Below are 18,799 nucleotides of genomic sequence, written 5' to 3'. Positions count from 1 at the left end.
TTAGCCAGAATCCTGAGTTATAAATAAATGTTAAAGTAGCAGTCAGCCTAGGGTTTTTTTGTTTTGGTTTGGTTTTTGGTTTTGTTTTTGCTTATTTTTGTACCAATCCTGGGGCTTGAACTTAGGGCCTTGGATGCCGTCTCTGAGCTCTTTTGTTCAAGACTAGTGTTCTACCACTTGAAACCATAGCTTCACTTCCAGCTTTTCAGAGGTTAATTGGGGATACAAGTCCATGGACTTCCTGCTCAAGCTGGCTTCAAACCATGATCCTCAGATCTCAACTTCCTGAGTAACTAGGATTTAAAGGCATGAGCCTCTTGTGCCCAGCCTGAGTGATTAAATTTTCTTTCTCACTAATGCCTCATATGTGACCAGAGTCTTATTTTCATTTTGAAAAGTAAGTCCTTGTTTTGATTTTGATGTTTCAAGGCGAAGGTACCCACTCATGCCAAGTACAGGGTAGTTTAGACCTTTCTTGAAAGAGACTTGAGAAGCTACTCCAGTCTGCTGCTTTCTGAAGTGGGCTCATCGGATTACATGATCGGTTATTAGTCTGTAGAAGTAAGGGTAAGAAGCTGGAACAGAATCTCAGAACAAGGTTCTTAAGGAATGTGATTAGTGCTTTTATAAAAAGAAGGGACCAGAGAAAGTATTCTCTGTGCCATGGAAGAACATGGCAGAAAGTCTGTGGTCTGTGAGAAGGAAAAGATCCCTCAACAGTGCCCAATCATGATACACCCCATCCTGACTTCCACTGAGAAGAATCCTCAGAGAAGCAGCCTCTGTGTTAAAGATCTTGTAGATATAGTTGGCAAACTCAAGGTGGAATGTAACAATTCAAAGTCAATTACCTGTGGGCTATTTTATGCTCTCAAATAACCCATTACTTTGAGTATTTGTTCTAACATTTTGGTGACTACCTAAATCTCCTAGGATACTTGGTTAAATTTAGCAGATATAGTTTTACAAGCAAAGAACTTAAGAATATTATCAAATAGCATGAGAAATTTACAGAAAACACTTCTGCATTTTGCTAGACAGCCTGTATTCAGAAAGCCCCACCCCCAACCCCAGCATATTGTTAGTTTTTTTTGTTTTTGTTTTTATTTTTGTGTTTGTTTTTCGGTTGTGGGGATTGAACCTCTGGGCCTGGGCATTATCCCTGAGCTCTTCAGCTCTAGGCTACTGCCCTACCCCTTGAGCCACAGTGCCACTTCCTATCTTCTAGTGGTTAATTGGAGATGAGTCTCATGGACTTTTAGTGCCCAGGCTGGCTTTGAACCTTGATCCTCAGATCTCAGCCTCCTGAATAGCTAGGATTACAGGCATGAGCCACCACACCTGGCTAATACAGACAGGTTTTTTGTTGTTGTTGTTGTTGTTGTTGTTTTTCCAGTCCTGGGCTTGAGCTTAAGCGCTGTCCTGGGGCTTTCCTCAAGGCTAGTGCTATACCTTGAACCACAGCACCATTTCTGGCTTCTTCTATGTTTGTGGTACCGAGGAATCGAACCTGGGTCTTTGTGCATGCTAGGCAAGCACTCCCAGCCAAACTCTCAGCCCCAGACAGTTTTTCAAAAAGCAGAAAAGTAGTCTCTGATGCATGCTTAGAAATTCAAGTTGAGAGTCAAAGTGTCCTTTCCTACCCCCTTGGTGGATAGTGTTTATGCTTTGTTGTGTCTTAACCGTTCTTCTTGAGACATTACAGAAAGGAAAGAAAGAATATGCGTTTTTTTGAGCACAAGCCATGCTATTGATTCTAACAGCTTATAATTATAATATACGCTTTACATACAGTGACAACCAAAACAATAGATCTAGTTCTTCTGAGTAATAGGATGGAATTCACTTGCTCCTGTTTTTTTCTTCTTTATTGTTTTCTCTCCTGTCTTTTTTTTTTTTTTTTTGCCAGTCCTGGGCTTGAGCTCAGGGCCTGAGCACTGTCCTTGGACTTTCTCAAGGCTAGAGCTCTACCACTTGAGCCTCAGCACCACTTCCGGCTTTTTTCTATGTATGTGGTACCAAGGAATCGAACCCGGGTTGTCACACATGCTAGGCAAGCACTTTAACCACTAGGCCAAACTCCCGGCCCCTCTTCTGTCTTTTTTTTCATTGTTTCATTCCTTTTCTCACTGCAGAGAATAGAGCCCAGTACTCTGCACACACCAGGCAAGTATTCTGCTGTTCCAGCTTCCATTTTCCAGGCCAGAAAGTAATCTATTGATAACTATTGGCAATCTCAGATTCCTTAGCTACTCTGATAAAAGTCTGTGGCTTGCTGAATTTTCACTAAGTTAAAAATCAAAAGTTTGGAGTGAATATTTTATTTTTTTTTTTTGCCATTCCTGGGGACTGAGCTCAGGGCCTGAGCACTGTCCTTGGGCAGAGCCCTACCACTTGAGCCTCATCATCACTTCCAGCTTTTTCTATCTATGTGGTACCTAGGAATTGAACCCCAGTCTTCATGCATGCCAGGCAAGCTCTCTACCACTAGGCCAAACTCCTAGCCCTGGAGTGAATTCTTTAAGTTGATGCTGGGTGCAAAATTTTGTTGGAACTTGCGATGTTTTTCTGCACTGTATTAAATCCTGCCATGTACTAAGACAAGTTGAGAATTTGCCTTGTGCTCAGCAAGGCCACGGTCTAGCAGGGCAAGCTGACCATGTTTATTACCAACGTCCTGTTGCCCAATCACTGTGAAGTCTGACCACTAGAGGAGGTGATGAATTTGTGCCTGGGTAGCCTGGAAAGGCTTCATACAGAGGTCTGTGGCAATGGCCTGGCCTTGCAGGAGACGATGTGCCAGATTGAGACTGGAGAAAGGCACGTGTACCAAGCATGTCTACTGATGGTGGATCTGCTAGGATTGGCCCATGTCACCTAAAGGAAGCAACACAGGCTAGAGAGTTAGAGTGGTGACTTCCCAGGCTAGATGCCAAAGGCCTGATCTTTGTGGTCAAGCTAAGTCTGTTTGTCCAGGAGGCAGTGGTGAAATTTTGAAGATCGTCCCACTTTAAAAAAAGTGTATGTTGAAAATATGACCTTGAAGACAGCAGAGAAAGGGATGTGGTAGATAAATGGAGGCAGAAAGTCCTAGGAGTCTGTTGGAGTGACCCAGGAAAAGGGTAGGGTGGCCTGTACATACAGTGATGGGAAGGGAAGTAGGAGGGGCAGTCTCCAGGGGGCTGGGGAAGGAGGCCTTAGCATGGTCACAGGTCAAGCTGACAAACTTCAGGATCTAAGGAAGGAGAAATTGGCTCTTGCCCATTTGGCTGCTGAGGCTGGAGGAGCAGCTGAAGAAGAGTAGTTGGGCTGTGGTTGTGGTGAGTGCTGAGAGCTGTGGGACTCACAAGAAAGGATGGCTAAGGAGAGCCTGGCCCACACAGTGACCTGGAAGCAGGCATGGGCTTGGGGATCCAGAGGACCTGAAAGGCAGAAGAGAATGTCTGGGTTGGGGGGCAGGGGGAGGAGAAGCAGGAAGCATCAGAAGGAAGATGGAGAGACAGCTGTTGGCTGCCTAGTTTCAGGGTCACCAGCTGGTTCCTTTTCTCTGAGTCATGCCCGAGGATCTGATTGCCTTTTGATGTGAATGTATAAACTTGTGTTTCTCAGCAGCAGCTCCAGGCTGTGATGGGGAGTAGAGATCTGGAACCCCTGGACTTGAGAGCAGAGATGTGGACAGGTTTACAAAGCCACTGTTCTCTACTTCAGAGTCTGTGTGCCCATGGATGCCTCTGACTTCCCATACCAACCAAAGGCAGCTGGATGTGGGCCTCACCTCTTCAGAGAGCTGAACAAACTGAGCCACCTGGAAAGCAAGCAGTTTGGCCAGCATCCCTAGCTTTTGGGGCCTTCCCTGGCTTCTCTGGCTTGGTGCCGCCATCCCTCCAGACGGTTTGACTGTGCTGGAGGACTCCAGCCAGGGCAGCCCCTGAGAAGGGCATATGTTTTAAAGCTAGTGAAGCTATTCCTGCATGGACAGTGTACTCAGTGCTGGCCCCTCTGGCTAGAGTAGCATGGGGTCAGGGTGATAGATGGAAATGACAGGCCTAATCCTAGATAGGAAGCCAGAAAGCCAACTGGACTTGTGCTGCACACTCCTGCTCTCACATTGCTTATGAATGCAGGCAGCCATCTTTAGATCTCATTTGAGTTGCCTCCCTGGCTGTCAGAGTACCTGTGCTCAAGTGTAGAGCTAGTTTCCCCAAGAGTTCCCACCAGCAGTACGCTACTGCTTCTGTGTCAGGAGTCATTTCACTTCTCTGTCTCTGTCCTTCTTTCTCCTGGACCAGGTGTTTTGACTCCATTCACTTCATTGGAAGACATAGCTTCCTGGTGGTGCTGTCAGAGGTGGTGTGTTAGGAAAGAGAGCTAAGAGGCCTGAGAACTGAGCACCACCAAGGGTTTCTCATTTTGGCAAGGAGACTTTGGTAGTCTACATTCCAGCTCGTTAGACCAGAACCGCTAGTACTCGTCCTTGTGTTTGTTATGGGGCAAATGACAGCTGGGACAGGCAGATACTTAGTGCATCCCCGGGGCATGGCCAACTTAGTGGTGGGTGTGCAGGTATGGACCTGGGAATCACAGGCTATCAGATATGGGCTGATAGACCTCTTTTTTTTTTTTTTTTTCCAGTCCTGAGGCTTGAACTCAGGGCCTGAGTGCTGTCCTTGAGCTTTTTCGAGGCTAGAGCTCTACCACTGGAGCCATAGCACCATTTCCAGCTTTTTTCCTATGTATGTGGTACTGAGGAATCGAACCCAGGTCTTCATGCATGCTAGGCAAGCACTTTAACCACTAGGCCAAACTCCCAGCCCCCCAAGAGTCCTCTTTTACAGGACTTAGAGCTCTGACCAAGAACCAAAATGCTCACCTAGCAAACAAAGAACAGATCCACTGTTGGCAACACTGTGAGAGGCTAAGGCAAATGAAGTATTCAGAAGAAGAGAAAGAGGGACTGGGAGTATGGCTTAATATGGCTTAGTGGTAGAGTACTTGGCTAGCATGCATGAAGCCCTGAGTTCCATTCCTCAGTACCACATTAACAGAAAAGCCAGAAGTGGTGCTGTGGCTCAAGTGATAGAGTGCTAGCCTTGAGCAAAAGAAGCTGAGAGACAGTGCCAGGGCCCAGAGTTCAAGTCTCAGAACTGCCCCCCCCTCACAAAAAGTAGAGGAAGTCAGAGCATTTGGGAAACTTTGAGGGGCTGATGCTGACCACTGTAGAGTAGCTGAGGGTACACAGAGGTACACAATTGTCCATCCAGCCATGCTTAGACCTGAAGGGAAAGTGGCCAGACCACCAGCAGGCTGGCTTTCTACCCACATGCATGTGCCTCTTCAGAGCACCTTGGTTCTGTTGACCCAGGACCAACGCCTTCTGGACCCATGTTCCATGGCTGAGCAAGTATGGTTTAGAGACCTGTGCTTGACAGCCAGTATGTTGTCAGCTCCCAGTGTTCTGTCATCTATCCTCTCTTGTCTCCTGATGCCTCAGCCCCAGTGTGATTGGTCAGTGCAAGTTCAGGGGCCACCAAAGTTACTGCCCTTCACTCTGTAGCTGAGCAGTGGATCTAACCTGCATAAATCCCCACTTTCAGTCTGTGAACTCTCTGGAAGAAGTTGTTCGGGGTTTGGAGGGATTTTGTATGCTGGTCCTAGGACCCCTGGGGCTTGAACTTAAGGCTTAGGCACTGTCCCCGAGCTTTTTTTACTCAAGGCTGACACTCTAACACTTGAGCCACAGCTCCACTTCCTACCCTTTGGTAGTTAATTGGATATAAATGTCTTACAGAATTTCCTGGTTGGGCTAGCTTTGAGCCATGATCCTGAGATCTCAGCCTCCTGAATATCTAGGATTATAGGCATGAGCCATTGGTGCCCGGCTCAGTGTGTTTCTTGTTTTATTTTTTTTTTAACATTAGGATTTTTTTTCCCATAAAATGTTTAAAAGATGGGCCAGGAGTTTGGCCTAGTGGTAGAGTGCTTGCCTAGCATGCATGAAGACCCAGGTTCGATTCCTCGGTACCACATACATAGAAAAAAGCCAGAAGTGGTGCTGTGGCTCAAGTGGTAGAGCTCTAGCCTTGAGAAAATCCAAGGGCAGTGCCCACACCCTGAGCCCAAGCCCAGGACTGGCCAAGAAAAAAATGCTCAAAAGATGTGACTAAAAGTTACAAAGATTGCAACTTTACCCAATGAAGTGATTTTTTTTTTTTTTTGGCCAATCTTCGGGCTTGAACTCAGGGCCTGAGCACTGTTCTTGGGCTAGCACTCTACCACTTGAGCCACAGCACCACTTCTTGCTTTTTCTGTGTATGTGGTATTGAGGAAATGAACTCAGATCTTTGTGCATGCTAGGCAAGCACTCTACCACTAGGTCAAATTCTCGGTCCCCAAAGTGATTTCTAACTAGAGTTTTCTGAGCACGGAAGGGTCTCATGAGTTCTGCACCCCTAACAGCCCTGCAGAATGGGGTGACCTCCTGTCAGTGCTATCAGGGAGGGAATGGACACAGGTGTGTGAACACAATGGCTTCTACCATCTTCTCATGTCCATGTTACTGTCCCTAGTTGTCCCTCAGCCATGTCTTTCTTCTCAGTATCTTTGTCCATGAACGTCCCCCGGTCACATCTTGTCGCCTCGGTATTCACTCTGATACACTGGCTGCTCCATCAGTTTATCACCGAAAAGCATTGTTTCCTTTCTGTCCAGCAAAAGTTGCCACAGTTTTCTCCACTTTTTACCACATTTTTACCTACTGTCCAAATTTTTACAGCCAAGTAACCATTCTATAAAACCCCATCTCAGAGCAGGGAGCTGTTTCCATTGTTGGTGCTGTTGGCTGCTGCGGCTCACTGATGTTTAAGGAGCACCCTGGGCCAGGAGCTGTGCTGGGCATGTAGTCCTCAGAGCAGCCCTGGGGCAGGGTTCCTCCAGCCCTCCTACAGGAGAAAACTGAGGCCCGGAGCAATGAGGTGTGGCAAGTAGAACACCCGGGCCCAAGCTCAGGCCTTTAAACCCTGGAATCCACTGTGCTCCTTTCTGTTGGCCCTGCACGGCAGACAGCCTGGCCTCCATGGAGTCCCCTCTCTTTCTGTGCAGCTTCATAGCCGTGGAAAACATCGACAGCTACTGTGTGCTCATCTCCTCCAAAGCCGTGTACTTCCTGAAGAGTGGAGACTATGTGGACAGAGAGGCCATTTTCCTTGAGGTCAAATACGATGACCTCTACCACTGCCTCGTTTCCAAAGATCACGGGAAGGTGTACGTGCAGGTGACCAAGAAAGCGGCAAGTACCAGCAGTGGTGTGTCCATCCCAGGCCCGTCCCACCAGAAGCCGATGGTGAGTCCGGGGGCCGCTCTGCTGCTCTGTGGAGGCAGCCCCCCCCAGCCTTGCACTCTCCCACCCAGGCAGGGAGGGGGAAGGGCCAGGCACTCTGCGAGCACCTGTGCCCGCTCTCCCACAATGTGATTGGGGAGCGAGCCTCCTGGGCTACTTGGGAAGTACTGCCAAGGCAGGCACAGAGCTCTCTGTTCCTGAGGGGGGCCTCTGCTGTGCCTTAAGTCAGAAACAGCAATGGAGCACATACTGTGCTGTTTGCTGGTAACCATGGAAACCATGCCTTTTATTCTCTGCTGAGAAGCAGTCCGCAGCATGATCAGTGGGGTTTGTAAATAAAAACTACCATGTTCTAAAGAGTATTGTGGAGGACTCGTGAGTACTAAAATGTCTATGATTGCCACTGTTCATGAGAGGCTCCTGCCTGCTTTCAGATAGGAGTTCCAGAATGCCAGAAATGCCACTGGCCCTGCTGGGCCCCTCTCCTGAGCAGCCCTCTCCCCTTCCCACATCCCATGGATACACTGGCTTGATTTGGGCTACGGGGCTTTCTTAGGGTCACTGACCTAAGTGAGGTCTGAGCAGCACCCCAACATGAGAATCTCCTCCAGCTCCTCTTCATAGAGAGATTGCCCAGATCTGTTTCCCCTTTTAGAGCAGCTGGCAGTGCTATAAGCCACCAGGCCTTAGACTTAATCGTAGGTGTAGCCCAGGGTTACTGCCTCACCCCCTCCGACCAGACTGGCGTGTTATAGGCCCCAAGTGTCCAGTGATTATGAGTTGGCTACATTCACCAGGGAATACATTAAAAATGGATATTCTGGAGATGTTTGAACCCTCGTGAGCCAGAGCAGGCCCCGGGGAACTATATTATTTCCACAGGAGCTGCTGCAACGGACAGGGGGTAGGGGATCCTCAAACCTATCCCCTCTGGCAGTGTTCCTTTTTTCTGCTAAGGGCAGATGCTCATTCTTGTCTCCTCTTTAGGTCCATGTGAAATCTGAGGTCCTGGCTGTCAAGTTGTCACAAGAAATAAACTATGCAAAGAGCCTTTACTATGAACAGCAACTAATGTTAAGACTCAATGAAAATCAAGAACAGTTGGAACTGGACTCCTGAAAATGGCCAGTGGGGACAGGTGCTCCAGACAGAGCCCAGACCAACGGAGCCAGTGCCCAGACCCGTGGCCCGAATGGGAGGGAATCAGAAGGTTTGGGGAAAGGTGTTGCTTGGGAACGAGGGAAAGGAAACCCTCACAGGGAACGCTTTGAATGCAAACAGTATTCACTAGATTATGGGGAAATAATTTTTTAAAGGTACCAGTTGAATAACGTACAAAGAAAACATACTGAGACTAGTCTCTTTTTAGATTACCCCTGTTGACATGTAAATATGTACAACTGTGTGTAAATACAAGCTTCTGAGCAGGGTTGTGATGTGCGTGAAGGTTTGTTACCTGTAAAGTAATATGAAGTTATACTGGGTCTTCTATTGCACTAACTATATACCATTCAGGATACTCTGTAGAAAGGGGTTTGTGAAAGCTGAAGAGTACCGTGTTTTGCAAGCACAGGAAAGGGGTCAGGTGGTCACCCAGGCAGGAGCCCCACGCCAGGGAGAGGAGAGCAGAAGCAGAGCCACCACAGGATAGAAGGCTGCAGAGTGGCTCAGCCCCCTCTTGCCACCTTACAGCCAGCACTTCATCTACACACGGTTTTCTAATCTCAACATGCATCTGCTTTCCTCAACATAGAATGAGCTTGTCTCCTGCCTCCACACATGCATGTGCACACATACACATCAGCATTAGCAGATGCCGTTATCAGAGACCATCAGAGCACTGGCCATCTCTGTTGACAAAGAAGGACAAGAAAGCCCATGCTTTTGAACTCTGTCAGACAATCAGAAATCCTGGCACTCAGGCCCTCCTTCCCAGGTACCAGCAATGGGAGATACGCCATCTTGTTCTTTTACTGAAGGCATAGGCTGGCATTATAATATGTGTCTTTGGAACACAGGATAGAATAGCAGTACCAGGATAGGGAGAAGGAGGAAGAGAATTTGGGGGGAAAGGAGTGAAATCTCAGTGTTCCTCCTGGAAGCAGAACTGAAGGCTGGTGGAGGAGCCTCCCTTTTCCTATCTTGTTCTCCACATCTCCCTTTCTGGAAGGAATAAGGTAATGAGAAATAGAGAATGGGTTTCACTCTGAAGGACTCTCCTTGTGATTTTAGAACCTTGTCACATGAAGCTGAGATCTGAGATGGCCCAGTGGATGTGTGGAAGGTTTTGGTGATTATAACTCATGAACCAGTCCTTCCATGACACGAATGAAGCTCAGCCGGTAGTCTCTCCTGGTGTGTGTGTGTCCTGGGAAGGAAGAGGAAGGGTGGAGGAAGAGAACGAAGGAAGGAAGGAAACTTCTGTATAAGTGCTGTAGCCAAATAGTACTTTCCAGGAACAGCCATCTTGAACTGTGCGGCTTGGAGGCCTGTCTGGACTGAGTGGATCTCACCACTAGAAGTGGCCTCTGTGGTAGGCAGGTGTTTGGGTGGTTGGCTCGTGCTTGCTGTGGGATCAGTGTGATAGTATCAGTGTTCTCACTTGCTCTTCTGTGAGCCTCCTGGCCTCCTTCCTTACTAGCCTGGGTTTCTGCACCCACAAGGTGCCTTGTGGATTTTGTCATCAGTAACTCACTGCCACATCTCACAGAGGCTATCCGAGGAGTCGAGTACACAGGGCCATGAGCCCTCTCTCTCTGGATGGTGAAGGAGCTACTGTTTTAAGAGAAGTCTGCCAGGTTCTCAGCTTGACTGTGTGAAGGTAGCAGGGTCACCCCGCAGCTGGTGCTTCAGGAGAACAGGTCCCTCCTTCTGCTCTTCTCTCCTGAAATCAGCTCTTTAAATAGCAGCCCTCTCCCTGTGGTGGCACAACTGCTACCCTGACATCTGTGCCTTACAAAGGGCACAGGGACCCAAAGACTAGATGGCTGGGGCTGCAGGGCAGAGAGCACCCGCCATGAGCCGCCCAAGCCCTCCTCCCTCCCCTGCAGCCCTGGGCTAGGTCACAGGAAGAGTCTAAGGGCTTTTGCCATTAGTTCCTGGTTTGTCAGAACAAAATTCAAAGGTCTGAACCAATCAGTCAGGCCTTGTGCTGGCTCTTCAAACATCCCATTTCATCTGAAATTGGCATTTAGCTGGTTATGTCTGAGACTTGGCTAGGACAGTTCTACCCATTTTCCTGCCACGTCCCCCCACCCCCACTCACAGCTGTCCTTTGAGGAAAGCACAGTGGATGGATGATTTGAGGAACCTTCAGTAGTCAGCATTCCTTGACCCCGAATGGCCAGCATCCCAACCCTAGCTGTCCTGTGCTTCGTTGAGATACCTTTGATGTTCAGAAGGCTCCTGGGCCACGTTGTTTTCAAGTGTCATCTGTGCCTCAAAAATCCATAGTCGCTGCTTGATGAGCTGAAAATTAACTACCTGGTTCTTCACTGTGTAACACTATTATGATCACCAGTGTGTTCCGACTCTGTAAACCTGCTTCTCAAATCAGAGTCACCACTTTACTTCCTGTGGAATAAAATGTATTGTTGACTTCTCAGACCTGAGTGTTTTCTGGTTTCTTGGTGTTCTAAAAATTCTAGAAAGATCACCAGTGATAGACACTAAACATAGCTGAGTCTTCACAATACAGCACAGCTGCTGCCTTCTGCCCAGGAAAGCACATGGCAGGCCAGGTACCCTCCCTCCCTCCTTCTACCCCCCTCCCCCGTGAGGATCCTTAGCTTCAGGAGTGAGTGGCCAGAAGCTGCTCCATCCTCCAGTGGCTCCAGATTCACTGTTGCTCACCTGGCCATCCCAAAGCTGTCAGCTGAGTTTTGCAAGATGGCTGTTATCATTCAGCATCTAGACAGATGAAGAGGAGGTAGGGCAGGGCCACGGAAGACAGGAGTAGCCCAGGAGAACAGGCACTCTCAGGGCCTGTTATAAACTACAGAAGGAGGATGCAAATCATAGTGGACTCAGCCATGGGACATCACAGGAGACCTTCCCAAGAGCTTCTGTGGATTGCTGCATGTGGGAAGAAAGGTCTGGGGAGGTGGCTCAGTGGTAGTGCATGCACTTAGGATGCACAACACCCTGGGTTCACAAAAAGAAAAGAAAAATGAAGTCGCTAAAAACATGGATAACGGTCTGGAGGAATCTGTCACCTTTAAAGGGAAATATCCCTCCAAAGGAACACCTGTACTTCTAAATACTGAAGAGACTGAGAGAGGAGGAGGGGGAGGGAAGACATTAGATGACATCAGCCAAGAATGAATACAGAGCAGGAGGGACTGTGAGGAGAGAAGATAGAGTCATCTCAGTGGATAATGGATTATAAGCAGAGAAACACAGGTGTTTGTCAGGCAGCAGTAAGGACCCCTTGAGTTGATGACCATGCCCTTAGGTGTGTTGGGCAGCCTGGCTTTATCAGTGGAATAGTGAAACATTGGACCTAACCAAAAAATAACCCTGTCTTCTGCCTGGCTGAGGTTACAGATTTGTGCTACACTATTCCACTTGTTAGTTGAGATAGGTGGATTTCACAAGCTTTCCCCCATCATCTCTGCCTCCTGAGTGGCTGGGATTACAGGTATGAGTCACAGTACAAGGCCTTGGTAGGCACTATTTGATGATGAGCCATCCAGATACTCCAGGGCATGGAAGAGTATGCATGGGTACCTTCCATTTCATCCACCAAGTTCACCCCACCCCTGCTCTTTAGGCCAAGACTGTGGTTTCTGTCACTGCCAAGGAAGCCTGGTTGTTACTGTTCCTGGAACACCATCTCCATGACCCAAAGAGCAGATACTTGAAAGCTCCTAAGAAACCTTCGGAACTCAGTCTCAGCTTGGTCATTTCTAACTGAATGCTGGAACTCCAGAGAGTGCTTGGTCAGAAAATGTGGGTTGACATTTCTCTCCTATCTGCAGGAGTCTGGAGATAATTGTCATGCCAGCTCTCTGACTGAGAGACAATTAGAACAACAGTCAAGACCAAAAGAAACTCTTTGTGGAACTAGTCTGTTGAAATGTGTCTCCCCCCCCCCCCAAAAAAAAAGTAAGCCATCCACCAGTGGCTCATGCTTGTTATCCTAGCTAAGTACATACATAGGAGGCTGAGATCTGAATGATCATGGTTCAAAGCCAGACTAGGCAGGAAAAAGTCCATGAGATTCCCATCTGCAATTAACCAGCAAAATACCAGACTGGAGGTAGAGCTCCAGCCATGAGCAAGAAAACAGAATGGGGGTGGGGTGGGGAGGGAGTGGCCCTTCCGCACCACTTTTGATTTTTTGGTGGTTAACTGGAGATGAGTCTCACAGATTTCTGTGCCTGGGCTGGCTTTGAACCATGATCCTCAGATCAGGATTATAAGCATGAGCTATTGGTGCCCAGCTAGGAGGCATCTTTAGTATATCCTGGCTTGTGATGTTCAGGGTAGATGCCCAAGAGTGCTATGGCTGAGTCATAAGGGAGAACCATGATTAGTTTTTGAAGGAACTTCCAGTCAGCTGTCCAGAGTGGTTGTATTAGTTTACCTTCCCACCTATAGACTTCCTTTCCCCACCCTCCCCTCCTACATCCCCCCTCCCCAGCTAAGTTTTTTCATGCCGATCTGCCTATTAAGAGCTTTTTTTTTGCCAGTCCTGGGGCTTGAACTTAGGGCCTGAGCACTGTCTTTGGGCTTTCTCAGAGCTAAAGCTCTGTCATTTGAGCCACAGCACCACTTCCAGCTTTTTCTAAGGATGTGGTACTGAGGAATTGAACCAAGGTCTTCATGTATGCTAGGCAAGCACTCTACCAGTAGGCCAAACTCCAACCCATTACCTTTTTTCCCCCCCAGTCCTGGAGGGCTTAAACTCAGGGCACTGTCCTTGAGCTTCCTTTGTTCAAGGCTAATACTGTACCACTTGAGTCACAACACCACTTTTGGCTTTTTCTGTTTATGTGGTATTGAGGAATCAAACCCATGGCTTCATTCATGCTAGGCAAGCACTCTACCACTAAGCCACACTCTTAGCTTTATTGTTGCTTTCTAAATAGTTACTCCTTGCTATTTGTGGGATGTTGGTTCTAGGATCTCAACAAGTCCTAAAGTGCTCAGATACTCAAGTGCCTTTATGTTGGATGGCATAGTGTTTCCTTCAGCCCTTCAGGCTGGTGTTACTGTTTTTCATATGGAATCTTATCCTTTTTGCCTTGGCTGACTTTAGACTGCAAACTTCTACCTGTGCCTCCTATGTAGGGATTACAGGCATATGGCACCATGTCCATCTAGGCAGACTTCATCTCCCACAGCCCTTACCAAACAGAACTCCCATCAGAAGTCAATAAAATGTCACACCTCATGCGTATAGCAGTCTAACTCATCAACTGCCAGCACTCCTTGGTGCCCTGTCCTTGGAGGCCATGGGTGGATGGGGTCTGGACCAAGCTGACCCATGGAAGCCCTGGTGAATGATCCCAGTGATAGAGGTGGGGTAGAGACTCAGGGCATCATAGGAGGTAAGTCTGACTGGGGTGCTTTGTCTATGTTCCTCACCTGTCTCCAAGTGTTCCCCAAACTCCAGCCTTCCCAAAACTCATCCCCAGGAATGGGCCAGGGAAAAGCAGCCCTGAGGAGGAGATGGTGACCTATATCCAGGATGCCTGGGGAGAATGAATGAGATTGAGAGGAAAGGGAGAAGAATGTGGAGTCCTAGGCTCTGGAGCTGCTCATGCTCAGCAGGCTGGGGTCCTACCAGGGCCTGGGAACCCACCATGTGATGAGGCAGGAGAGGTGGCTTGGGCTGGGTCCTACCAAACTTCATGCACTGTGTTAGGGAAGGTTTTGGGCAAAGGACTGGCATCTCAAAAAATATCTCTAGGACTCACATGCCTGTAATCCCAGCTACTCATGAGGCTGAGATCTGAGGATTGCGGTTCAAAACCAACTGGGGCAGAAAAGTCTGTGAGACTTTTATCTCCAATTAATCCTCAAAAAAGCCCCAAAAAGCCAAAATGGAGCTGTAGCTCAAGTGGTAAATCACTAACCTTGAGCAAAACAAAGCCCAGGGACAGTGCCCAGGTCTGACTTCAAGCCCCAGGACTGGCACTCAAAAACTCTCTCAGGCTGCACCAAGGATGAAGGATGGAATGAGCTCTGAGTATGCCTGTTACCATAATCCAGTGACTCAGACTAAGGTGGTGGCAGGAGAGATTGAGAGACCTGCAGAGCATGGGTGTGGGGGGAAGGAAGAAGAGGGGACCCAGAGGGATTGATTGAATATGAAGATCCAGGGAAAAGGAGTATGCAAGAGGTGACTCCCAGATGGCTGGCAAGAGGGACTTGGTGTCTATGCCTGGTGTCCATTGACTGACTGTTAAGCCTAGTTAAAGTGCAAAATGGATACATGAACACCTCCAGTTGCAACCTGTTTGGTTTGAGATTCGACACCCTGTCTTAGTGGAAATAGGAAGGAGGTAGTGGCTTGGCTGAATGTAAACATGGAGCTGGGTTCAAGCATGGGATGAGAAGGGCTAGAACAGAAAGGAGAGGGGAAGGGTGGGTTGGAGAGGGGAAGGAAGGGGAGGAGAAGAGAGTTGGCAAGGCCTCTGGTTCTTCATGGGGCATAAAGAATGTGAAAAGTGGGAAGGGAATGGGGGAGGGACAGGAGAGATCAAAGTTTTCTAAGCAAGGACCTGGTCAAGTAGGCTGAATGGCCATAATGTTCAAGGTACACATGTGAAAATGCAACCAGGAAAATTGAGGGGTTGGGGGAGATGGGGGTGAAAGGTGGGAGAGGAAACTCATCAAGATATATTGCACATGGAGAGTTGAAACCCTTTGGCAAAACTACTTGAAGATAATTTTTTTAAGTAAAATCTAAAAAGGAAAGGTTTTGTTGGGATGTCAGGAGCAGATAGTAAGTGAGAGAGGGTGGCGTTGAATGGAGTGGGTCAGGGTGACTAGAATAGCTGTCCGGAGATAGTGATATCCAGGGGATTGAGGGTGGGGGAGGGAAGCAGTAGCTCCAGTGCAGGCAAATGAACAAATGCCTGGCCTGGAGACAATTAACCACAAGAACAAAACAAGGTCTGAAAGCAGGTCTGCTTTTTATTATCACTATGAACTTGGCAATTGTCTTTGAAATCTGCAGATGTTTTGTAGAGATAAGTTCTCCCCTATGTGGGGGGGGACCTTTAGTGGGGTTTGAATCCCACCAAGCTTCAGAAATACATATGTCAACTTCACACGAGCACATTTGTATTCTGCATGCTTTAATACATCTTGTATTCTACGTGGCAATGCTTTCTGAGGATGCCCAGACACAGGGTAGATGCCCCGTGTTGTGGGTGCAGCTTGGCACCTTGGAGCTGAGAGGAAGGTCCTGAGGCCTGGGAATTGCTCCATCCAGTTCAGGACTCAACTCCACTCCAAACCCTCCTTTTCCACGTGTTCCTGCACTTGCACCAGTTTGGAAGAAAACAGGGAGATACAGTGATTGCAAAGACGAAGCCATAGAATTTGAATGAAATGCTTCTCTAGGTTTTGTCTTTCCTTCTGTGTGGCTACTTGCAGTTTATTCATGTTCAAACATGTTGAATAGTGACATAATCTTTTTGTTTAGGCAGCACAAAATTTGGTTCCCATGTGAAATAGAAAATTGCTGCACACAGTGGTAGTGGCACACATCTCTATCCCCACTACTGGGGTAGCTATGGGTGTGTGGAGGGGGAGAGAGCAGGGGGAGGGAAGAGAAGGGACAGGAGGAGGGAGGGAGAAAGAGAAAATCAGACGGTTATATTAGCATAGTGGTATGAACTATATTCATAACTTCTGCAGAAGTGTTGACAGGACAAGCTAGGGGGTGAGGCAATGTCCTTGAAGTTAACCTTGAATCAGCCCGTCCCAGGGCTCATATAGGTTACTTGCAACAGGATCATAGGGAAGGGCAAAGCTGGACAGGGCTCATTTTGAACATAAGGCCCTGCAGGAGGCTCAGGGGACAACACTGGGAGACAGACTGTGCAGTTACACAGCCAGAAGCACTTGCTTAAACAGTGCAGTACATGACAGCAGCACATAAGGCAGGAAGGGAGAGGTGGGTGAAGGCCACAGCCTTGGAGAGAACTCAAAACTTGGGAATGGCAAGAGGATGAGGAATCATGAGGGCAGCAGAGGGAGGACACAGGTGTCTGGGGAAAGGGTGGAGGTAGCAGCTATGTCCTGAGATCAAGTTGAGCGAGACTGAAGAGGAGCCAGTGCATTTGGGAACAGCCATTGCTTAGCAACCTGCTAGTTTTGGTATCAGTGCTTAGAAGCCAGGCCTGGTGTTGAAATATGGTGCAAAGGTGAAGGAAAGAGGTTCCAATTTGTCTAAAACTTAACTGTATGTGGAAAATAAGGCCTGTCATTTTTTTCTTTTAGGTGTGTGTGTGTGTGTGTGTGTGTGTGTGTGTGTGTGTGTGTGCCAATCCTAGGGCTTGAACTCAGGGCCTGAGAACTGTCCCTGAACTTTATTTTTGTTGGTTGTGGGACTTGAACTCTGGGTCTGGGTGCTGCCCCTGAGCTCTTCAGCTCAGGGCTACTGCCCTACCCCTTGAGCCACAGCACCACTTCCAGTTTTCTAGTGATTAATTAGAGATAAGAATCTCATGGATTTTTTTTAGTGCTCAGGCTGGGTTGGAACCATGATCCTCCGATCTCAGCCTCTTGAGTAGCCAGGATTACAGGCATGAGCCATTTGAGCTTTTTTTTTTCTTTTTAATTGCACAAAGCTAGTACCCTACTACATGAGCCACAGTTCCACTTCTGGATTTTTGGTGATTAATTGGAGATAAAATTAATTTGACTTTAGAACCATGATCCTCAGATCTCAGCCTCCTGAGTAACTATGATGACAGGCATCTGCCACCAGCCTGGTTTTAAGCCCCTTAAAATCTGGCCATTGGCGTTTGGTCCTGTGGGAGTTTGCTACAAAGACCTGGCTTCAGCAAGGTAGGTATCAGAAGTGAGGATGGGCTTCAGGTTACTATGGACCAACTAGGCCTTCATGTCTGTATGTCACAGCCTGGAACCAAAGGTGGCCTTGCAAGCAGAGTGACCCCTTCTGTCTTTGCCTCCTAGAGCTCATTCCAAATGTCTTTCCTTTGGCAGCTCGATTCTGGAGCCCCACAGGAAGAAAGGCTAAGCAACAGAGTCTATTGTGGGTGGGTACACCAGCTGTCTTGTCATGTTAAAATATTCTAAAAATCTTTTATTTATTTATTTATTGCCAGCCTTGGGGCTTGAACTCAAGGCCTGAGCACTGTCCTTATGCTTTCCTCAAGGCTACCACTTGAGCCACAGCACCACTTCCAGCTTTTTCTTTGTATGTGGTACCAAGGAAGCAAACGCGGATCTTTGTGCATGCTAGGCAAGCACTCTACCACTAGGCCAAACTCCTAGCTCCCTAATGAGTCTTATTTTTAAAACAAGACAAGCTGGACACCAAAAGGATCATACCTGTTAATCTTAGCTACTCATGAGGCTGAGACCTAAGTAGCACCATTTGAAGACAGCTGGGGCAGAAAACTTGGTGAGATCCTTGCAGTCATTTAACCAGCAAAAATAAATGGAAGTAGAACTGTGGCTTAAGTGGTAGAACACCAGCCTTGAGTAAAAAAGCTAAGAGACAGTAACCAGGCCCTGAGTTCAAGCCCCATCCCTAGCATAAAAACAAGCAAAGCAAGACAAAGTAAGTTTGGCTTTGGCATTTTTAGACAGGATGGGCTCAAACAGATGATCCTCCTACCTCAGTCTCCCAAGTGCTAGGAGTACAGCCATGTGCCTCCACATCTGGTGGGAAACAAATTTTAATAATATAATTGCATAGAATACAATTCCATTAATATGTAACCAGTACAAAACATTGACAAAGCTATACTCCATTCTTCCTTTGTACTGAGTCTTCAAAGCTGGTTGGATCAAGATTATTCATTAGAATTCCATGAAGCTGGTGGCTGCCACCCGGGACACTAACTTTATCTACATCTCTGTCTACAGAAGTGCAAAGAAAAGGTTTTGTCAACATCTGGGTCCTGGCCCTCAGGGAACATGAAGGGTCTGTTCCCTGAACCTGCCCTGGCCTAGGGCTGAAAGGTTGCCTTTGACCTGGTTGGCTCCCTCCTCACCTGTCCTGCCTAAGGGAGAAAAGCCAGCTGCGGCCCAAGACTGTGGGTTGCTGGAAATGGGGTCAAAGGACACAGATATCCTTCCCTGGGCTGGGTAGAGCCAAGTCAGCCATGGCATGGGTAGGACTGTGGGTTTCATCAGAGCCCTGTGGGATGTCTTCTCTGCCCCAGGGCTCCCTGCACCCCCAGCCTTTGCCCTAAGGGCCACCATGGAGAGTGACCACTTTGAGTGCTTCTTGGTGGGAAAAACTTCCTTGAC

General features: G+C 47.9%; 1 protein-coding gene across 5 annotated transcripts in view; it reads left to right on the top strand.

Annotated features, from left to right (window-relative positions):
- Positions 1–10,940, top strand: part of Vps13d (vacuolar protein sorting 13 homolog D) — a 246,715-nt gene extending 235,775 nt beyond the window's left edge. For all 5 annotated transcript variants that reach the window (XM_090335790.1, XM_090335789.1, XM_090335788.1 and 2 more), the window contains 2 exons: positions 7,099–7,339; positions 8,324–10,940. In XM_090335790.1, coding sequence (XP_090191916.1) covers positions 7,099–7,339; positions 8,324–8,455 — 373 coding nt within the window. In that variant the 3' untranslated portion in view covers positions 8,456–10,940. The remainder of the gene's footprint in view (positions 1–7,098; positions 7,340–8,323) is intronic.
- The last annotated feature ends 7,859 nt before the right edge of the window (positions 10,941–18,799 follow it).

The sequence above is a fragment of the Megascapheus bottae genome, chromosome 6 (genome assembly GCF_031878675.1).
Source record: "Megascapheus bottae isolate mThoBot1 chromosome 6, mThoBot2.hap1, whole genome shotgun sequence".
NCBI classification, from domain to species: Eukaryota; Metazoa; Chordata; class Mammalia; order Rodentia; family Geomyidae; genus Megascapheus; species Megascapheus bottae.
The sequence above is the reverse complement of the archived record's forward strand: the minus strand, read 5'-3'. Positions and strand labels throughout refer to the sequence as shown.